Below are 24,082 nucleotides of genomic sequence, written 5' to 3'. Positions count from 1 at the left end.
ATTGACCGCGCTTCCGGTATAATACTTGTATCAACGGCTATATTCAATAATTTAACATACATTTTTTTAGACTGAATAATGATTTAATGTTTTAATTTATATTTTATCCATTCCTTATTCTTTTCATTATCGTGTTCAGTAAAAGGACCATTTATGTCATAAGTATAGCTGTCATGTCGGTATGCGGGATAGGGCCAGCGTTTTCGTTGACATTCACACAATTTAAAAAAAATTCAAACAGTTGTTGTAATTTAGCTTCAATATTGTTTTATTTCTTGCCGTTAATTATTTTACAGAATGCCTTTTACAGAATGCGCTGCGCATTTTAAATTCTTAGAGTAGGTATATTGCTTTTAATGAAAATAGAATACTATTATTTTACTTAGTTTTTAATTATTCGTTTCGTTTGTAGTTATTAAGTATAAATATTTGTCTTTATGGAAACACTAACGCGGACGTTTACAGTCAGGGTCAAACCATTTAGGGAAATTCTGACCGAGAGTGTTTGTTTGAATTCGAACGTGTCTTCGGCAGTGCTAAAGAATAAATGCGAGATATATTATACTTTATCATTTAAACTGTTCTAATTACATGATTATTGTTCATAATCTGCTCTTACCCAATATAAATCTGCTACCAGTATCTTTTATGGTCATTAAGAATCCTTGTAACGAAATTGTCTTACCGTGTACAGTGCACAATTATTTCTCGAGCATCAACGTAATAACAGGAGAAAACACGTGGGACGTCATTAAACGTTACTGAACTAATATGAAAAAATATTACCTGATCAACAAAAATACACTGTCTCGATGTGACCTGGATTAGCCTATGGACGACGAATGTGTTATACAAATGTTATTCCTTAAGCTGTCGGTCCGTCTTTCTTCAAACTTAATTGTCCATGAATTTTAAGAATTAACAAAATCACATATATATGTTCACGTATATTATGAGACTATGTGTCGCGTGCATGATACACTTCGCCACCTTGAATGGTATACTTGGAGATCCAAATACAACATTGATGGTTCTATGTCTCAAAGTCAGTAAATCCCTCATTAAGGTAATCTTTAGAAACCTTCGTCCAGGCTTATACAAGATTTTACAACAGTTTTAAGTTACGCATACACCGTGTCCGGAATGTACTGGCAGTTTAACACTAGATTGTTATCGCTATTTACATAACAACAGAATTAATAAAACACACAAAGTTGGTGAGGTAATGCCCTCGGTATTTGATACGAAGATTTCCTGACAAAGTGTACGCAGGGTGTACACAGTTCACCCTATCTTTTTCATAATCAGTCAAGATTAAAGATTAAATAAGTTTTCGTGATTTGCATATCGTATCGTATGCATTGCTATAACCGTGTTTTAACACGCTAGCTGATTTTCTTTAAGCGTTGTATGCGATAATTTCCAGTGCGGTAAAACTGACCGGAAGTGAAATACCGTAAGCCATCATGCCTACGTGGAACATTCGACAAATGACATCATATACGAGATTGTGAAAGTCTTGCAAGAGATTTTTGAAAATGTGTTAGTCTTCTTCGTTGATGATTGACAAAAACACGGACGAAATGTTTATCATTAGTTCGAAGTGGTTTTCAAGATTTGTTAAACCCTGAAGGAATAATACAAAAAATGTATATTCTGTCAAAGACCTATAGATTACAATCTATAGGTCTTTGATTCTGTCAATAAAATATCGAGTAAGAGAAACATTTAATTCATGACATTTCTTGATAAAATTTAATAAAATTTGTACGTATGAAGGGTTTTGATTGGGTTTACCAATGAACAGTTAATATGTCTTGAAAATACAAATTGTTGCATAAATCAACTATTTTACTTTGAAGAAACCGTGTCATAGATTCAAAAGAATTTATGCGATATATTAAAACAAGCAAAACAACACTGATGACTACGAAAATGTGTATGATGTTTTTTCGTTTATTGATTCTCTTCAATCGAAATCGTCAAAATTTTAAAGCGTGTGTAACGATTGTAATCGATTACGGAAAACGTGTATTACCGACATACGGATTTAACTACATTTAACATTTGAAAGCCAACGTAGTGTAGTGGTAGGGAGCAAGCTTATGATTCTGATCACGGGTCCCCATGACAGGAACATTAATAAAATAGTTGCCATTGGTATTATAATTATGTTAAACTATTCCAAATATAACAGTATTTCAATGATATTTTACAAAAATACGAAAAACCATTAGCAAGTCCCTTAATATATATTAGACACATAATCTTCGACAAACAGACGTGTGGAGCAACCTTTATTTTGTATAAGTGATCAGTTTGAGAATGCACGTCGAATGAGTGGTGAACATATATTTTACAATCGTGCATGCGCACACACGTTTAATATTCCATGTCTAAATAAGTGAACTTTAAGGAACTTGTTCACATACTTTCGAATTTTGGAAAGAATGATATTAATATATTGAATAACAATATTAAAATATTTAGAATAAATTCAAAAGCGCATTATAACAAGAAAAAACGTTTCCCCTTCACTGGGATTTAAAAACGGGACTGACTATCACTGGATCATTACGGCATTAAAATTTGAATGTGAATTCTAAATGCTATGTGAATAACACGTACATGTACTTTCCAAAATATTGATTCCGATTGGAGATTATACATAACAGAAACGATAAGTTGTTAAAAGTTTCATTAATGAGGAACGTTTCGTCGATTATTTGCATACAATGTTTTCATGAACATTCTTTTTTTAATCAGTGATAATTTCGTTCTGTGAACATATCCCTATCGCTATCCTAAGCAACAAACTCACTTGTCCAGTCATAGCGTCAGTAGGACTGACCATTGTGTCCGCACATGATATGGTCAGTGTCCGTAGTAAAGGGGAAAAGTTCCGATCGGAGATCTGAAAATACATGCACTGTTTATTGTTGCAATATATACATGTCATATGTTATCATTGACTATTAACCTTAAGCTCAATAATGCACCGGTATCCTTCTTCAGAAAATTGAGCACTAAACATACAGAATTGTATTCAACACAAAGCTCATTTTAAAATGCAATAAGATCTTTATTTCTTCAGTTTTATTTAAGGGTCTATGCCAATACTTTATGGAATTTTTATTTTCTAATTGCAAAGACGATGCATTTTCAACACACTTAAAATAACTTTATTTAAACTATTGTTTGACATTTAACATAAGTGTATAGTTTATTTCAAATTAAATTAAGATGGAGAACAGCCAATGTTGACAAAGTTTTACATCAGTGTTTACAATAAAACAAAAGCCCCTAAAAACACATATAAATAATACATTTTATTAAACAAATTATATATGACAAAATATTTATATTGACCTAATAAAACGCAAAAATAGCCTCGTTATGTATGATGGACATACAATTCAAATTGGCGGTTCAAAGTTATATAATTTTAATGATAATTAAGGATATATAAAAACGGTAATATTTACTAAATGAAAAGGAAGCATAGCATCGGGTTTATGACAGAAAAATAGTTGAAATTTATATGTTGGAATTTTATTATTTTAATAACAGTTTATGATACGTCTTAATATTTTTTATATTAAATTCTGTTTAATGCAATAATACATTTATCAAGTTTATAGTATCTTTATTTCAAAAAAGTATGTATTTAGATACCTAGAGGAAGAAATGTAAACAATTATTTTACCTAATAAACGAAGAAGGATTTTTGCATGTATACAATTAACACTAAATGTATCATACTATTCTTTATAGCAATGGCCTGTTTATATACTGATGTTAACTCCTTATTATACACTACCTATTCGATACAATAGACAGTCTTAAAACAAAACGAGCATGTTCAAAATCATTTTTACTGCACTATATTAACGCCTCGTTCATACTGTCTATCCGCAACGAAACACTAAACAGTAACAGTTTTAAGGCTTGCCACTCTACATTCCATAGCATTAGATTAAGTTGCAGTCTAATTCATAGCATAGTCTTAAATTAGCGCACAATCCAAAAGTCCGTATTGGGTCCCACTATATATTGTGTAAGCAACAACACATGTCAGGTACATAACAATTAAACTTACAGTAACAACTAGATATATGCGTTACAAAACACATCATACTATATTAAATGTATGATACAAATGTATTATGCGATCGAACCTTAACAAAGTGATACATACTACAACCAAATTGTTTATTAATAGTTCATTATATCACGTTCTTATCTCGATAACATTGTACGTATTTAGTCAATGTCTGTAATAAAATGTAATTTATTTTCGATCCCAGTTCTGTATATAATTTACATTTATTAATGATATGAAACTCATATTCGAGTTATTACAAGTTATACTTTTTTTCTTTTTTGGTCTAATGAAATTGATATAGGTCTAGGTTATCTACCTGTCTCAATATATAATCTATGTAACGACACATGTTATTTTGATAAACTTAGTCGAAACTTTTTACATGACGTATATTCAGGTACGTATGAAATTGAAAAACGGCAATATGCTTATAAAAATGTGCCTTTCTAGAAATGTAAAGTCGCTAACTTTCAATTCTGAACAAATGTGCTTACGGCTGATATAAACATACCTCCATTTCCAATATCTTTAAAAGCCAAGCCTTATACACTTTCAAATTACTTAGATGATTTCTTAACAATTTTTACCATTTTTTCTTGTATGGATGCACAGTACTATCGTTAAATATAGTCAAAAAAAAACTTTTTTTGCGAAATTGTCTATCTGATGTTCTTAAAAGTTTTATCAATAATCGAAGGATGTAAGTGTATCTACTGTATAGATAGTTTAGACGCCCAAGTTCACTATATACTAACTCGGCTTGAGTGCATCTTTTGACGCCAATTATTTTCTTACAATATTGCAAATAAACCCTTTCAATTAGTAAACCTTTGACAAGACCCCCCACACTTTGCTTCCGCGGTAAGAATTGTTGAAATAACTTATGACTAACTAGAATGTCTGTATTTTTTTCTAATTTAATTTTCAGTTTAATATTAGCTTTACGAGTCTTCCCAGCAAGAGTGTTTTCTGCTGAATGAAACACTAGTTGTGAAAACAATACCAAGATACTTGAATCGGTTAACAATATTTACGGTTTAATCATCATAATCAAATATATTGGTAAAGGGGCGACCGCCTTTCAGACAGTTCATTATTAACCACAAGCGCCCATTTAAGACAGTAATCGCACAATAGATCTACGCCGTTTTGCACTTCTTCAACGGTATTAGCAAAAATTATCATATCATCGGCGTGCATTAAGATAAACATTTTAAAATAGTTAACTCGATACCATTCATGCCTTTAAATTGATATTATGGGCATTTTTCACTGTTGAATTGAGCTGATAAGAATTAACAGGTCAAAAGAATTAGTTAAACTTATCCACAACTCATCTTGCTACCAGTTGTTTATTAAACATATATATTATATTCGATATTTTACATGACTCACCTAGTCCTCTAAGCCGAAATGATCCGAAAAACAAAAAAAAATGTCTTTGTGTCGTATGAACGAATCTGCACTAAAACTAATTTTAGATTCATATCGTACATCGAATCATTTCTGTCGTCAGTTGTCAACACGAAAGTACGGTTGATATTCAAATGCATTCTTTTTCTTTTTCCGGGAAATTGTTTTAGAATGTTGATGCTGCATTAACAAATATAAGTGTATATGAAGTGAAAACACCAAAAATAAACAACGGTTGCGATAGGCACCTATAAATTGCTAGATGCCCATAATATCACTTTAAGGTAAAATTAAGCTTCAAAATCATTAACATACAATAGACACAAACATGCCGATAAACAATCACAGCGAGTATAAGTTTTTATTTAAATTTCTTACATAAATGATGTAAATCGTGTTTGACATGTCCGAAACGTCGTGCAGTGATCGAGAAAGGCGGTGAAGAGCACTCGGTAGGTGTCCGCCGTTGTTCGGTAATCTTCGTACATTTCCGCGACAAACGGATCTTTGTTCTTGAAGTCTGGATGACCCTACTCCTAAGCACACCCAAGCAACAGCGACATCTAAAAGAAAAGGTGCAAATTGAGTATTCTGCATTTGAAATATATACAAAACCGCATGAAAGTTAAATATATTCATATAAAATGTAACATTGAAAATCGTAAACAAAATAAGATCTAATGTGAAGAAATACGTATATTTGACAAACGTATTATTTGGAAGTAATAAGCATAAAACTGTGCAAAATAATAAATTAAAAACGTATATACTTTCAGAATTCGAAAAAAACAACATTACATGTTATTAAGTGTAATCTTGGCATTGTATTCTTATTTGAATAAACAAATACATAAATCGTTAAAATTGTTTAATGGTTAAGCTTTAGGGTGTATATATATATTTATTCCAACGGATGCAACATTGAACATCCTTTGATTTTACTAACTAATTTTTATTTTGAAAATACAAATCAGTACGGGAAAGCAGGAAAACGCATGTAATTCCAAGAACGATCCAATTTGTGAATTGTACAGGTCATTGGGAAATAATGACAAATACTCCATGGTAGTCGAAAGGTAATTGACATGTTACGACAGGGCAAAGTACACTTTAAATTAATGAACTGACATAGAACATGTATATCACAGCACGATATTGCGGCTCCATTTTCTTCGTCGAACCTTAACACGAATGGGACATCCGGCTAGCTCTATAAAAACTCTAAATGCTTGCAAAAACTATTTAAGTATAAGGGACCAGAGTGGAAATGAAACAGGTTGACCTGTTTGCGCAGAGGTCGGTACAGGCGCTTAAGCAACACACATAGGCAATCACGGCTCATTCCCCGGTCCCGTAATTGGGTTTGGTCGTAACACTGCTGGAAAGGCGTTTTTTTCCGGGTACCACCATTCCCCCCCCCCCCCCCAACACACATACAGCACAAGAGCCCGCCAAAATTTAAAAAAATCTTACAGTTAAAATTAAAACGCTGGGAATGATATATAGTATGTAATTCAAAATTCGTCCCAATTTTGTGTTTCCAGTAAGTTTATTCAGTAGGAGTGCTGGGAAACATTCCGGGGCTTCACATATATCTGCCTCAGGCCCGGACCAACCTCATAAACTTCAAAACACAAACACACACGCAATAATGGACCATTTCAGATCTTCTAAAGCGATAGTACTTGTGGTTGAAACTTGAACTACTACGTTCTTTGAATAATGGCTCGCTCGGAAAATAGTTGAAGAAACAAAATCACATTCATTAATTGTTGAAATGTGCAAAAAAACATTAACATGATGTTCATTTTAGCCCAACGTAGGCACATCTGATGTCATAAGAATGACAGACAAACTTATAATCAGTAATCCGGTAATTTTGAGGGTTAGAAGATTATGCTGCTTGTCACAGATATGTTGTTGATGGTAATGATAATGGCGATGATTGCCCAATCTGCTTTGTTTAATGTTAACATTTTATAATTTGATTTGTAATATTGTTATTTCCAATTTTGATACGTTCTATACGTCCTCTATTTATGAGGATAATTATATCATATTTATTAGCCTGAATTTGTCTATTGAATACTACAATGAATTGTTATTGGAACTTGGACATCCAAATGTTGTGCAAATGTTTTTCGTGGTTTATTTTTATTTATTCGTTTAATTATTAACTGGCCTCAACAATATATACAACATAGTTTAAAATAACTTCCCATTGTTAAAAGTAACTTGACAAAACAGTAGCATGTCCTAGTTTATAAGTAAGTATGACTTTTATGAGGTCACTACAACCGGACTTTTCGAAGACTAGTATATCTGTATATTATTTTATAAAATGACTTAATCGTGACCAGGCGATTTATTTTATATTTATTTCATGCTTTCCGGTGGTTTATAGAGAAATATCAGTGAATTAAAACTGATAATTTCACTGTTTCAAACAGTGAAAATTATCAGTGAGAATTATCGATAATTTTCATTGTTTACTGTGAAATGACGTCATTTTTTTGACGAAATGACGTCATTATCCCAGGAAAATTCGTTAGTTAAACTCTTGAACAATGTTTATAAACTGTGAAAAATGCATTAAATAAAAAGAAAATTTGTTGGATTCGGTGGATTATCGACTTTAATTCACTCGTGATCATAGAAAACATATATTTTCACTCGTGGCTGCGCCACTCGTGAAAATATTATTTTCTATGATCACTCGTGAATTAAAATCGATAATCCACCGGATCCAACAAATATCCTCTATATTATTATCTATGTTACGTCAATGAATTGTAATATACACGTATTAAGATATACCCTTTCGGAGGTTGTTATAATATTTTTTTGAATAAGTTCAGCCTTTTTATAACTGCTAATGCAAAATATGTAAATATGTTGGATTAACCTTAAGTATTAATGTTTAAGTGATTATTTCCGTGACAAACCAATACTCTGTTTTCGGCAAAATAACCAGACATCAACATTAATTGGCCTTAAAAATTACTAAACAAATAGAAAACTTAAAAACCACAAGTGTGATAGATAACTCAAATATTCAACGACATCCTTAGCACATACGACTTAAAATCAACACTTCAAGACCAATATTTCTAAACTTCTTAAGCTTATCTTGACTTAAGGTGAACATTAGTCAAAATAAGAATGTCTTTTAAAGTTATAAAGTGTTATGCGTTGGAATATGTAAGTGGAACATACAAAATATATATAAAAGACCCTTGATATTATGTTGTATACAAACAAAAGATGACGTTAAGTCATGTTATACTGCAAATAGTCGATATGAGTAAAACAGTTTAAGCTTCTTGGAAAAAACGACTTTAATCAGTGTTAATTTGATTATCACAAGACTCTCTGAAAATGTTAACTAGCATAAAATAATGATCAAGTTCAAAGGCCAGCCAAATCTCACATGACACTTTGGACTTATGCCCGACCGTCTGTCTGTAAGAATCTACATTCAGCTAGAATTCAAATAGTAATAAAGCTTTTTTGATGAAACTTAATATGTGGATAGATTGCTATGTCGGTAATATGCACCATATATCAGTGCTTTTTTTTTTTGGAAGAAAATTCTGGTCGCTGTGGTTATTGAAATAACTAAGAACTTCAATCTGGATCCTGCGATAACCCTAAACGTACTCAAACTAGGTTGATGACATTTGATACGTGGGCAGAGGGCAATGTGGAAAATATGCACATTATTTTACATTTCTAGCCATGCGAAAATAATGATCGCTATGGTAACAGATGGTATGATTACAGAAATAATTGAAAAACCTCGATCTGAATCATGCGATGACTAGTTTGTTTATTGCAAAACACAGAAGTTTGTTTTTATTTTGTTCTATTATTTGACACAAAACAATTGCTGCATTAACACAAAACACAAGTTTGTATACTGTTTTATATGGTAGAATACGAAGTATTGAAGTCAATCGGGTAAAAATAGAAAATGCACACACGTCCTCTTGTACAGCACATAAGGAGGTCGCGAAGACGCTTAGGGGACTTGTAAATAAACTCTGACACACACACATACACTGACATGTTTTCTCTATCATAACAACATTTTCACAGGGCAATGTGTTTTCGAACAAGTGTTTGCATACTGATCAATACACATTTAATTATATTATTATTCAACTAATCTTTTCTTTAATTGATATAAGTGTATTCAAGAGCCCTGATTCAAAACTCATCTTATCATTGGGTAAAAACGATTTAACTTATCACTGTTTTATTTATTTAACTAGTTTTAAATAAATATTCACCTAGGGACAAAATCACAGGGATTCGAATGTTTTCGGGATTGTATAGTATGGCGTGGTTAAACCTAAATTGCCAAAAAGCAAAGGCATATATAATTATAGTACACATTTTAATATATGACTTTGGTGTCCATTTAGGTCGCCTTTTTAAAATAACTTTTCATATCCCCTTGGATTTAGGTAGGTCATGTTGATTTGTATCAAGTATTAAGTAGCCGGAAAATCCAGTTTTCAATGTGTTGCGAATAACAACCATCGCCGACAATTAGGGTTTAAACGATTTGTATTTGCCTATTGTGCTTTTAAAACGTAAATAACATCGCAGATTGTATGATTACGGAAATAATTAAATACGTCAAATACGATCGATGTAAGAGTTTTCGGGTGGACAGCCGACAAAATTATATTAATCTATAGTACAACTGTCGTCTTTTGACATACAATATTACTTCATGTTTTCCTTCAATGTATATGATATCATAAACAAACACCCGTTATCACCTGATCTGTTAAAACGCTCGTTATAAAACACTTGAATAATACGTGATTATTAACGAAAAAGGTTTCCGATTTTAATCAGATTGCATTTAAACCATGATTACACTGTTCAACAACATGACAACCAATGACATTTTTCTAGTTTCACGAATAATTAACATGCATAAGTGGTACATTTTACATATTACGTCATAAACGAGATTGCGAAGGTCTCGGTGGAGATTTTTTAAAATCGGTTCTTCTTCTTCGTCAACGATTGAAGATAAGACGGAAGATATGTTTATCATTTGATCGAAGTGGTTTCTGAGATTAGTGAAATCCTGAAAGAAGATAAAAAAACAACATGTTTTATTTTGTCTATTTTATATCGATATAGACAAATTGGATTAACGAAAAGTGTATTTGTAATGAAAACACACAACGTTGCATATATCTCTAATTTTAATTTTAATCATTGGGAACAAGAACACACATGTACAAAAGGTGGTGGAACAACTTATGTTTTTATAAATGGCCAATTACGGTAATGCTCATCAAAATCAAGCTACAGCCTAAGAGATCCTTAACTGCCGTATACTTGATGGAGCGTGATCACAGATTTTTATATATTGGATAAATGACCTTAATGAATTAAATAGCAATATCATGATATTTGTAATACAATTATTCAAGTATGATAGCAAGTAAAAACAAATAAAAACAAAATGTTTTAGCTTAACTGTGATTCGAACTCGGGACTAATGGCAGCCAATTATTGGTTCATTAAGGCTTTAAAACTTGTTTTACGAACGCTCTGACATATATTTCCTAAATTATCGATTCTGCTTGATGATTATCCATAAAAGAAACGATAAATGTTTTAAGTCAGGGTTGTTGCTTTGATTATTTACCTATAAAGTTAACATTTAAACATTTTTTAAACATTTTTTAATCAGTAACATGATCTTTCCGCAAACACGTCCATTGTATCTTTAAGCATAATCCTCACTTCTCCTGTGTATTCCAAACGCTATGTTAATAACAAATGATCGTGTATTACGTAAATTTATCGATTGCGATTGATGATCGATGATTAACTGATTGATATTTATTTAATTTTTCTTAAGAGTGTTCTTTCGTTTATTTTTATAAACTGTTTACATGTACATTCTGTTTTGAATCAGTGACCATTTCTGTCTGCTATCAAGTTCATTTTTTAATTTAGCAAAAACTCACTTGTCCAGATAGATCGGCTTTAGGATTGACCATTGTGTCCATACATGATATTTTCAGTGCACGTAGTAATGGGGATTGGATCCTTTCAGAGGCCTGAAAATACTTGAATTTTGTATCGCTGCGATATACACGCAACAGATTGTCTTTTTGACTATACACTTTAAAAATATACCGGTATCATTCTTCAGAATATTGAGCACGTTAAAAGAAACATCTTATACAACAGAAGGCTCATTTAAGGTGCATTTAGATCTTCATTTCTTTACCATTTTATTAAAGTGTCATTCACAAATATATTTTGCAAGTCAATATATAATGTTATAATTATTTGTTATCTGCAAAATGATGCAATTAAAACACTCTTCAGCGAAGAAGTTTTGAAAGTTTCTTACATAAAGATTGTAAATCATGTTTGACATGTCCGAAACGTCTTGAAGTGATCGCGCAAGGCGTCGAAACGCACTCGGTAGGCTTCCGCCATACGGGAATCTTCGTACATTTCCGCCACAAACTGATCGTTCTCCATGAAGTATAGAAGACCCAACTGATAAGCAAGCCAAAGCAAAAGCGAAATCTAGAAAAAAGAACTTACACAAATTAATTATTCTGCTTTTGAAAACAATATTCAAATTCTATAAGAAAAGAACAAACACAAAGAAAATATTCTTCTTTTAAAAAAATAGGCAAGGTCGAATGCAAATTAAATACGTTCCCATTAAATGTAAAATTAAATAATCGTTACAGAGTGTAATCTTGACATCTTATCCCTGGTTGAATAAACCAATATATAAATTGTTAAAACTGTTTTCTATTGCATAACTTATATACACCTATATACCATCCCAGCTTTTTTCCTCTTGAAATAAGAATTTAAAAAAGCAAACAAAAAAAACACATGTAATTCCAAGCACAATATTGACAAATACTGTTTTTTTTTCGTTGAAATTCAAAATCCCATGAAAAGGTTACGACAGGGCAAATTACAAATTTCAATTATTTTTGTTTTACAAATTTAATTCCCTAAATAGCATAGTAGAGAACAGTAGGATTTTGCGGCTTCGTTTTCTTGGTAAATGGAGATCGAACCATAACACGTATTCGACATCCGGCTAGGTCTATGAAAACTATACATGCTTGAGAGTGGACAAAACAATATCAGAAGCAGGAAACTGAGTGGAAATAAAATGGGAAATGAAGAAATACGTATATTTGACAAACGTATTATTTGGAAGTGATAAGCATAAAACTGTGCAAAATAATAAATTAAAAACGTATATACTTTTAGAATTCGAAAAAAACAACATTACATGTTATTAAGTGTAATCTTGGCATTGTATTCTTATTTGAATAAACAAATACATAAATCGTTAAAATTGTTTAATGGTTAAGCTTTAGGGTGTATATATACCTATTCCAACGGATGCAACATTGAACATCCTTTGTTTTTACTAACTAATTTTTATTTTGAAAATACAAATCAGTACGGGAAAGCAGGAAAACACATGTAATTCCAAGAACGATCCAATTTGTGAATTGTACAGGTCATTGGGAAATAATGACAAATATTCCATGGTGGTCGAAAGGTAATTAACATGTTACGACAGGGCAAAGTACACTTTAAATTAATGAACTGACATAGAACATGTATATCACAGCACGATATTGCGGCTCTATTTTCTTCGTCGAACCTTAACACCAATGGGACATCCGGCTAGCTCTATAAAAACTCTAAATGCTTGCAAAAACTATTTAAGTATAAGGGACCAGAGTGGAAATGAAACAGGTTGACCTGTTTGCGCAGAGGTCGGTACACGCGCTTAAGCAACACACATAGGCAATCACGGCTCATTCCCCGGTCCCGTAATTGGGTTTGGTCGTTTCACTGCTGGAAAGGCGGTTTTTTCCGGGTACCACCTTTCCACCCCCCAACACACATACAGCACAAGTGCCCGCCAAAATGAAAAAAATCTTACAGTTACAATTAAAACGCTGGGAATGATATATAGTATGTAATTCAAAATTCGTCCCAATTTTGTGATTCCAGTAAGTTTATTCAGTAGGAGTGCTGGGAAACATTCCGGGACTTCACATATATCTGCCTCAGGCCCGGACCAACCTCATAAACTTCAAAACACAAACACACACGCAATAATGCACCATTTCAGATCTCATAAAGCGATAGTACTTGTGGTTGAAACTTGAACTACTACGTCCTTTGAATAATGGCTCGCTCGGAAAATAGTGGAAGAAACAAAAATCACATTCATTAATTGTTGAAATGTGCAAAAAAAACATTAACGTGATGTTCATTTTAGCCCAACGTAGGCACAACTGATGTCATAAGAATGACAGACAAACTTATAATCAGTAATCCGGTAATTTTGAGGGTTGGAAGATTATGCTGCTTGTCACAGATATGTTGTTGATGGTAATGATAATGGCGATAATTGCCCAATCTGCTTTGTTTAATGTTAACATTTCATAATTTCATTTGTACTATCGTTATTTCCAATTTTGATACGTTCTATACGTCCTTTATTTATTAGGATAATTATATCATATTTATTAGCCTGAATTTGTCTATTGTATACTACAATGGTTTGTTATTGGAACTTGGACATCAAAATGTTATGCAAATGTTTTTTCGTGGTTTAGTTTTATTTATTCGTTTAATTATTAACTGGCCTCAACAATATATACAACATAGTTTAAAATAACTTCCCATTGTTAAAAGTAACTTGACAAAACAGTAGCATGTCCTAGTTTATAAGTAAGTATGACTTTTATGAGGTCACTACAACCGGACTTTTCGAATACTAGTATATCTGTATATTACATGTATTTTATTATTAAATGACGTTATCGTGACCAGGCGATTTATTTTATATATTATTATCTATGTTACGTCGATGAATTGTAAAATACACGTATTAAGATATACCCTTTCGGAGGTTGTTAAAATAATTTTTTGAATAAGTTCAGCCTTTTCATTACTGCTAATGCAAAATATGTAAATATGTTGGATTAACCTTAAGTATTAATGTTTAAGTGATTATTTCCGTGACAAACCAATACTCTGTTTTCGGCAAAATAACCAGACATCAACATTAATTGGCCTTAAAAATTACTAAACAAATAAAAAACTTAAAAACCATTAGTCAAAATAAGAATGTCTTTAAAAGTTATAAAGTGTTATGCGTTGGAATATGTAAGTGGAACATACAAAATATATATAAAAGGCCCTTGATATTATGTTGTATACAAACAAAAGATGACGTTAAGTCATGTTATACTGCAAATGGTCGATATGAGTAAAACAGTTTAAGCTTCTTGGAAAAACCGACTTTAATCAGTGTTAATTTGATCATCACAAGACTCTCTGAAAATGTTAACTAGCATAAAATAATGATCAAGTTCAAAGGCCAGCCAAATCTCACATGACACTTTGGACTTATGCCCGACCGTCTGTCTGTAAGAATCTACATTCAGCTAGAATTCAAATAGTAATAAAGCTTTTTTGATGAAACTTAATATGTGGATAGATTGCTATGTCGGTAATATGCACCATATATCAGTGCTTTTTTTTTGGAAGAAAATTCTGGTCGCTGTGGTTATTGAAATTACTAAGAACTTCAATCTGGATCCTGCGATAACCCTAAACGTACTCAAACTAGGTTGATGACATTTGATACGTGGGCAGAGGGCAATGTGGAAAATATGCACATTATTTTACATTTCTAGCCATGCGAAAATAATGATCGCTATGGTAACAGATGGTATGATTACAGAAATAATTGAAAAACCTCGATCTGAATCATGCGATGACTAGTTTGTTTATTGCAAAACACAGAAGTTTGTTTTTATTTTGTTCTATTATTTGACACAAAACAATTGCTGCATTAACACCAAACACAAGTTTGTATACTGTTTTATATGGTAGAATACGAAGTATTGAAGTCAATCGGGTAAAAATAGAAAATGCACACACGTCCTCTTGTACAGCACATAAGGAGGTTGCGAAGACGCTTAGAGGACTTGTAAATAAACTCTGACACACACACATACACTGACATGTTTTCTCTTTCATAACAACGTTTTCACAGGGCAATGTGTTTTCGAACAAGTGTGTGCATACTGATCAATACACATTTAATTATATTATTATTCAACTAATCTTTTCTTTAATTGATATAAGTGTATTCAAGAGCCCTTATTCAAAACTCATCTTATTATTGGGTAAAAACGATTTAACTTATCACTGTTTTATTTATTTAACTAGTTTTAAATAAATATTCACCTAGGGACAAAATCGCAGGGATTCGAATGTTTTCGGGATTGTATAGTATGGCGTGGTTAAACCTAAATTGCCAAAAAGCAAAGGCATATATAATTATAGTACACATTTTAATATATGACTTTGGTGTCCATTTAGGTCGCCTTTTTAAAATAACTTTTCATATCCCCTTGGATTTAGGTAGGTCATGTTGATTTGTATCAAGTATTAAGTAGCCGGAAAATCCAGTTTTCAATGTGTTGCGAATAACAACCATCGCCGACAATTAGGGTTTAAACGATTTGTATTTGCCTATTGTGCTTTTAAAACGTAAATAACATTGCAGATTGTATGATTACGGAAATAATTAAATACGTCAAATACGATCGATGTAAGAGTTTTCGGGTGGACAGCCGACAAAATTATATTAATCTATAGTACTACTGTCGTTTTTTGACATACAATATTACTTCATGTTTTCCTTCAATGTATATGATATCATAAACAAACACCCGTTATCACCTGATCTGTTCAAACGCTCGTTATAAAACACTTGAATAATACGTGATTATTAACGAAAAAGGTTTCCGATTTTAATCAGATTGCATTTAAACCATGGTTACACTGTTCAACAACATGAAAACCAATGACATTTTTCTAGTTTCACGAATAATTAACATGCATAAGTGGTACATTTTACATATTACATCATAAACGAGATTACGAAGGTCTCGATGGAGATTTTTTAAAATCGGTTCTTCTTCTTCGTCAACGATTGAAGATAAGACGGAAGATATGTTTATCATTTGATCGAAGTGGTTTCTGAGATTAGTGAAATCCTGAAAGAAGATAAAAAAAACAACATGTTTTATTTTGTCTATTTTATATCGATATAGACAAATTGGATTAACGAAAAGTGTATTTGTAATGAAAACACACAACGTTGCATATATCTCTAATTTTAATTTTAATCATTGGGAACAAGAACACACATGTACAAAAGGTGGTAAAACAACTTATGTTTTTATAAATGGTCAATTACGGTAATGCTCATCAAAATCAAGCTACAGCCTAAGAGATCCTTGACTGCCGTATACTTGATGGAGCGTGATCACAGATTTTTATATATTGGATAAATGACCTTAATGAATTAAATAGCAATATCATGATATTTGTAATACAATTATTCAAGTATGATAGCAAGTAAAAACAAATAAAAACAAAATGTTTTAGCTTAACTGTGATTCGAACTCGGGACTAATGGCAGCCAATTATTGGTTCATTAAGGCTTTAAAACTTGTTTTACGAACGCACTGACATATATTTCCTAAATTATCGATTCTGCTTGATGATTATCCATAAAAGAAACGATAAATGTTTTAAGTCAGGGTTGTTGCTTTGATTATTTACCTATAAAGTTAACTTTTAAACATTTTTTAAACATTTTTTTAATCAGTAACATGTTCTTTCCGCAAACACGTCCATTGTATCTTTAAGCATAATACTCACTTCTCTTGTGTATTCCTAACGCTATGTTAATAACAACTGATCGTGTATTACGCATATTTATCGATTGCGATTGATGATCGATGATTAACTGATTGATATTTATTTAATTTTTCTGAAGACTGTTCCTTCGTTTATTTTCATAAACTGTTTACATGTACATTCTGTTTTGAATCAGTGACCATTTCTGTCTGCTATCAAGTTCATTTTCTAATTTAGCAAAAACTCACTTGTCCAGATAGATCGGCTTTAGGATTGACCATTGTGTCCATACATGATATTTTCAGTGCACGTAGTAATGGGGATTGGATCCTTTCAGAGGCCTGAAAATACTTGAATTTTGTATCGCTGCGATATACACGCAACAGATTGTCTTTTTGACTATACACTTTAAAAATATACCGGTATCATTCTTCAGAATATTGAGCACGTTAAAAGAAACATCTTATACAACAGAAGGCTCATTTAAGGTGCATTTAGATCTTCATTTCTTTACCATTTTATAAAAGTGTCATTCACAAATATATTTTGCAAGTCAATATATAATGTTATAATTATTTGTTATCTGCAAAATGATGCAATTAAAACACTCTTCAGCGAAGAAGTTTTGAAAGTTTCTTACATAAAGATTGTAAATCATGTTTGACATGTCCGAAACGTCTTGAAGTGATCGCGCAATGCGTCGAAACGCACTCGGTAGGCTTCCGCCATACGGGAATCTTCGTACATTTCCGCCACAAACTGATCGTTCTCCATGAAGTATAGAAGACCCAACTGATAAGCAAGCCAAAGCAAAAGCGAAATCTAGAAAAAAGAACTTACACAAATTAATTATTCTGCTTTTGAAAACAATATTCAAATTCTAGAAGAAAAGAACAAACACAAAGAAAATATTCTTCTTTTAAAAAAATAGGCAAGGTCGAATGCAAATTAAATACGTTCCCATTAAATGTAAAATTAAATAATCGTTACAGAGTGTAATCTTGACATCTTATCCCTGGTTGAATAAACCAATATATAAATTGTTAAAACTGTTTTCTATTGCATAACTTATATACACCTATATACCATCCCAGCTTTTTTCCTCTTGAAATAAGAATTTAAAAAAGCAAACAAAAAAAAACACATGTAATTCCAAGCACAATATTGACAAATACTGTTGTTTTTTTTCGTTGAAATTCAAAATCCCATGAAAAGGTTACGACAGGGCAACTTACAAATTTCAATTATTTTTGTTTTACAAATTTAATTCCCTAAATAGCATAGTAGAGAACAGTAGGATTTTGCGGCTTCGTTTTCTTGGTAAATGGAGATCGAACCTTAACACGTATTCGACATCCGGCTAGGTCTATGAAAACTATACATGCTTGAGAGTGGACAAAACAATATCAGAAGCAGGAAACTGAGTGGAAATAAAATGGGGCTGTACGGTAAGCCCAGTAGTTGCAACGCGCACTTCTCACTCAGGCAACCAGGTCTTCATCCCCGTTTTCGGAAGTTTTGTTGGTATTAACCGTACTGAAAAGGAGGTGTTTCATAAGGCTAACCCGGTTTCCCCCACAACACATGAGCACGCCAAATTGGAAATCTTTCAATAACAATTCAATAGCTGGAAATAACATCCATACTAACAATTCGTCGCAATTTTCGTGATTGTAGTAATTGTATTAGGTAGAAGTTCTTAGAAACATTTCAGGTCTACACATAATGCTTCCTCAGGCCCGGAAGAACCACATTACCTTCAAAATACACACACACATACACAATAGTGGATCATATCAGATCGCATACCGATAATACATGTGGGCGAAACGTGATATGATATCAACCCTTTGAACATGATTGAAGAAACAAACGAACACGTTAATTTATTGTTGAAATGTTGAAAATATATATCGGCTTGATAAATATGATGTTGTTATTCCCACAACTGAATCACAGAGGTACTAGGTAAAGTAATCAGCTAAATACAAGTTTTGTGGATAAAGCTGGTTTAAAAAGTTGTGTTAGTTATGATATTGGAAACGTTTTATATTTACCAATCTACTTTTTAATCATTATATAATATTACCTCGATTTTTTAAAAATACATAGTTTCCAACCTATATACGCTTTTAACTTACTTAATATATTATATATAACAAAAAATTAACATTATTTTAACCTGTAGTTCGTCTGGTAGATACTACAACGATTAGTAATTGACACTATGATATTCAAAGTGAATATTAGTTTCATTTATTCGCTTATTTATTCATTATCATTAACAAAATGTGCAAAGTCATTTCACTCAAAAGTAGCAAATCCTTGTTTTTAACGAAGTAAGGTCACTATAACAGGACTTTACAAAGATTTTTGGTTTATCGTTATTTTATTTTATTTTTGAAATAACTTAATCGTAATTAGAAGAATATTTTTATTACAAGAATAATTTTTTATCTAAAAAAATATAACCACCTATTAATATATACGTTCTTTTGTTTCATCAGACGGTGTAACACTTATTTTTTGTTACTGCTTATAAAAACAGTAGCATGCAAATATGTTTGTTTAAAAGTAAGTATTAATGTGTACGGGATTATTTTCATGACTGACCAATCGCCAAATCTCTGTTTTCGGCAGAATAACCAGACATCATCATAAATTTGCCATTAAAATAACAGCGGCAAATAACTCGGAACTTAACAACCACAAGTATGACAGATTACTCGCCTATGCAAAAAAAAGAGCACATACAGTTTACATTGAACACTTCATGACCAATAATTAGGCTCATCTTCCATTAAGTTGAACATAAGTCAAAATTAGAACATCTTTGGAGGTTTGAACGCATTATGCGGTGAATATGTACATGGAACATACCAAACATTTTACGAAACTTGGCATTACATTTATGCCACAATGAAGATGACGTTTCGTTATCTAATATTGCAAATGGTCAGTGTAAATCAAAATGTTCAAATCTTGTCAGAAACTCGGTATAAACTACTTCAAAATTGTTAGATCTATATATTTTAATAACGATTAACAGTCACAATTTTAATAACGAGTTTTTGAACATTTTGCTCAATATAATTTAAATAGCAAAACACAACTTATACTTTTAATATCGTTTTCGCTGATAATCGGCTTGTGCGTAGTTCGGTTGATTAAGACAAACGCAACTCAAAGAACTTTCTATTTAAGCTGATTGGGTTGATATACACGGCGTGTTAGCAAGCAATACGCTACTGACAGGAATGTAAATAGAAATTAAACGGAATCACACCCAAGGTCCAATGACATTGATTAAATGTCCGAGTGTAACGTTAGGCGCTGTCCATTGGCATCGACTGTGTTCATCACGTTGAATTCGTTGTTGCTGTTCGAATATAGTGTTGTTGATGCAAGAAGATCGGCTTGTCGTATTGGACAAGGTTGATAATGCCGTGATCGGCGTCGCTGATCAAGTTGTTGAGGCTCACACCGAGACGGTCTTCACTGGTGTTGCACCCATAACAACTATTGTTAACATATCAATTGTTATTTTATATAATCAGTTGTTCTTTCCGTTGTTGTTTCCATACAACTGTTGAATCCATGGTCATCATTTTTTCCGAGGCATGAGGATCTTCAAATTGGCCAATATGATTGTAAGCTGTTAAGTCTGGCTGTATACCATGATAGCTAAGGTTCTGAAGAGACTCTTCAGATGCGTTATATACAGACGTCAAGCATTTTAGTGACGGAAGCAGACTCAGTAGTGTTTAACGTCGTAAGTATTTAGTCCAGTGTTGTGTTACTTTGGTTCTTCCGAAAGTTCTTTTAGGTCGGTATTTTCTTCCAACTATATAGACCACGCCTTTGACTTTGAGTGAAAAACAAAACTTTGTGTATGTATGCAGTACTGTCATTAAGATGTTATGAGTTGTGGACAGTGTTTTTTTTTCGAAGAATTTATTTATTTTGTATATCTCATGTTTCGTAATACATGTAGAAGCATTGATTTTATGATTATTACTACCATGTCTGTATGCGGGATCAGGACCAGCATTTCCTTTGACATTGACATATTAAAATAAATATTCAAACAGTTCTTGTAATTCAGCTTCCATGTTGTTTTATTTCTTACCCTTTTATTAACATACAGTATGCCTTTGGCACTGCGTGAACGTGTGTTCGGCATGGCTTTAGAATAAATGCGAGACATGCGATAAGTTTAAACTGTTTTACTTGCATCATTATTGTTCTGCTCTAATCTGCTCTCACCCTATAACAATCTACTACCAGTATCACTTCATGGTGGGTCAGAGAGAAGCCGTTTCATGAATTTGTCTTACCATTCTATTTCTAGCATCAACGTTATAACAGGGGTAAACATTGAGTAATCTATTCTGTATTTTATTGTATTACGTCTCTTTCTTGTTTAGTCGTCATTAAACTTTACTTATCTTATATGAAGAGGTGTTGACCTGAAAAACAAAAATACACGTTTTCGATATGATCTGGATTAGTCTATGGACGACGATTGTGTTATAAAATTGTGTCCCTTAAGCTGTCGGTCTGTCTATCTTAAACATAAAGTGTTCATGAATTTTAAGTACACATGTTCACGTATGAGACATTGCACACACGTTCACGTTTATTATGAGACATTGTCTTGCGCGCATGATACAACTCGCCGTCTTGAATGTTATACTCGAAGGTCTAAATAAAGCACTGATGTTTCTATGTTTCAAAGAGTAAGGTTTGTGGTATAAATCACAGTCAGTAAAGCTCTCATTATGGTTATCTTTAGAGATATGCATCTAGTCATATAAAAGCTTTTACGACACATTAAAGTTACAGCTGCATTGTGTCCGGAATGTAAAGGCATTTAAACACTTGATTGTTATCGCTATTTACGTTATATTTAAATAGAAATAATAAAAACACATAGAACAAAAGTTGGTGAGGTTCGTGCTTTAGTTAGTGTATTTGATACGAAGATTTTTAGAAAAAAGAGTACACAGGGTGTTCAAAATTCACCCTAACTTTTTTCATAATCAGTTAAGATTAAAGATTAAATTAGCTTTCGGCATTTGATAATCTAGAAACATGATATAGCCGTGTGTTGATACGCTAGCTATTTGTCTTTGAGAATTGCATGCGAGAAAACTCATGATAAACATTATTTCTTTATGCGCTCACGGATGCTACATAGGTCTTTCAAATCTGATACGACGAAGGAGTGTCGTTATTATGCGTATGAATTATTATTATTATTATTATTATTATTATTATTATTATTATTATTATTATTATTATTATTATTATTATTATTAAATATAATAATAATATAATAATATAATATAATAATATAATACTAAGTATTCCCAACCAAGGCCACTCACCCTAGAGCTGCTCGTATCCGTGGATCTACACAAGATGGAGGTGATGAGAGGAAACCTTGGCTCACTGGACTGGACTTTGTGTCGGCCGGGAGAGGAAACCTTGGCTCACTGGACTGGACTTCGTGTCGGACGGGAGACTGTTAGCCGTGGAGAGGAAACCTTGGCTCACTGGAGTGGACTTCGTGTCGGACGGGAGAGGAAACCTTGGCTCACTGGACTGGACTTCGTGTCGGACGGGAGAGGAAACCTTGGCTCACTGGACTGGACTTCGTGTTGGACGGGAGACTGTTAGCCGTGGAGAGGGAACCTTGGCTCACTGGACTGGACTTCGTGTCGGACGGGAGACTGTTATCCGTGGAGAGGAAACCTTGGCTCACTGGACTGGACTTCGTGTCGGACGGGAGACTGTTAGCCGTGGAGAGGAAACCTTGGCTCACTGGACTGGACTTCGTGTCGGACGGGAGAGGAAACCGTGGCTCACTGGACTGGACTTCGTGTCGGACGGGAGAGGAAACCTTGGCTCACTGGACTGGACTTCGTGTCGGACGGGAGACTGTTAGCCGTAGAGAGGAAACCTTGGCTCACTAGACTGGACTTCGTGTCGGACGGGAGAGGAAACCTTGGCTCACTGGACTGGACTTCGTGTCGGACGGGAGAGGAAACCTTGTCTCACTGGACTGGACTTCGTGTCGGACGGGATACTGTTAGCCGTGGAGAGGAAACCTTGGCTCACTGGACTGGAATTCGTGTCGGACGGGAGAGGAAACCATGGCTCACTGGACTGGACTTCGTGTCGGACGGGAGACTGTTAGCCGTGGAGAGGAAACATTGGCTCACTGGACTGGACTTCGTGTCGGACGGGAGAGGAAACCTTGGCTCACTGGACTGGACTTCGTGTCGGACGGGAGACTGTTAGCCGTGGAGTGGAAACCTTGGCTCACTGGACTGGACTTCGTGTCGGACGGGAGACTGTTAGCCGTGGAGAGGAAACCTTGGCTCACTGGACTGGACTTCGTGTCGGACGGGAGACTGTTAGCCGTGGAGAGGAAACCTTGGCTCCCTGGACTGGACTTCGTGTCGGACGGGAGACTGTTAGCCGTGGAGAGGAAACCTTGGCTCCCTGGACTGGACTTCGTGTCGGACGGGAGACTGTTAGCCGTGGAGAGGAAACCTTGGCTCCCTGGACTGGACTTCGTGTCGGACGGGAGACTGTTAGCCGTGGAGAGGAAACCTTGGCTCACTGGACTGGACTTCGTGTCGGACGGGAGAGGAAACCTTGGCTCACTGGACTGGACTTCGTGTCGGACGGGAGAGGAAACCTTGGCTCACTGGACTGGACTTCGTGTCGGACGGGAGAGGAAACCTTGGCTCACTGGACTGGACTTCGTGTCGGACGGGAGAGGAAACCTTG

At 33.7% G+C, this 24,082-nt stretch overlaps 1 protein-coding gene across 1 annotated transcript in view; it reads left to right on the top strand.

Moving 5' to 3' along the window:
* Window positions 1–23,231, top strand: part of LOC127858692 (uncharacterized) — a 115,260-nt gene extending 92,029 nt beyond the window's left edge. The window contains exon 4 of the mRNA XM_052395917.1: window positions 22,764–23,231. Within this exon, the coding sequence (XP_052251877.1) occupies window positions 22,764–23,231 (468 nt within the window). The remainder of the gene's footprint in view (window positions 1–22,763) is intronic.
* Window positions 23,232–24,082: the final 851 nt, after the last annotated feature.

The sequence above is a fragment of the Dreissena polymorpha genome, chromosome 14 (assembly GCF_020536995.1).
Source record: "Dreissena polymorpha isolate Duluth1 chromosome 14, UMN_Dpol_1.0, whole genome shotgun sequence".
NCBI classification, from domain to species: domain Eukaryota; kingdom Metazoa; phylum Mollusca; class Bivalvia; order Myida; family Dreissenidae; genus Dreissena; species Dreissena polymorpha.
This window is presented reverse-complemented; position numbering and strand designations above follow the sequence as displayed.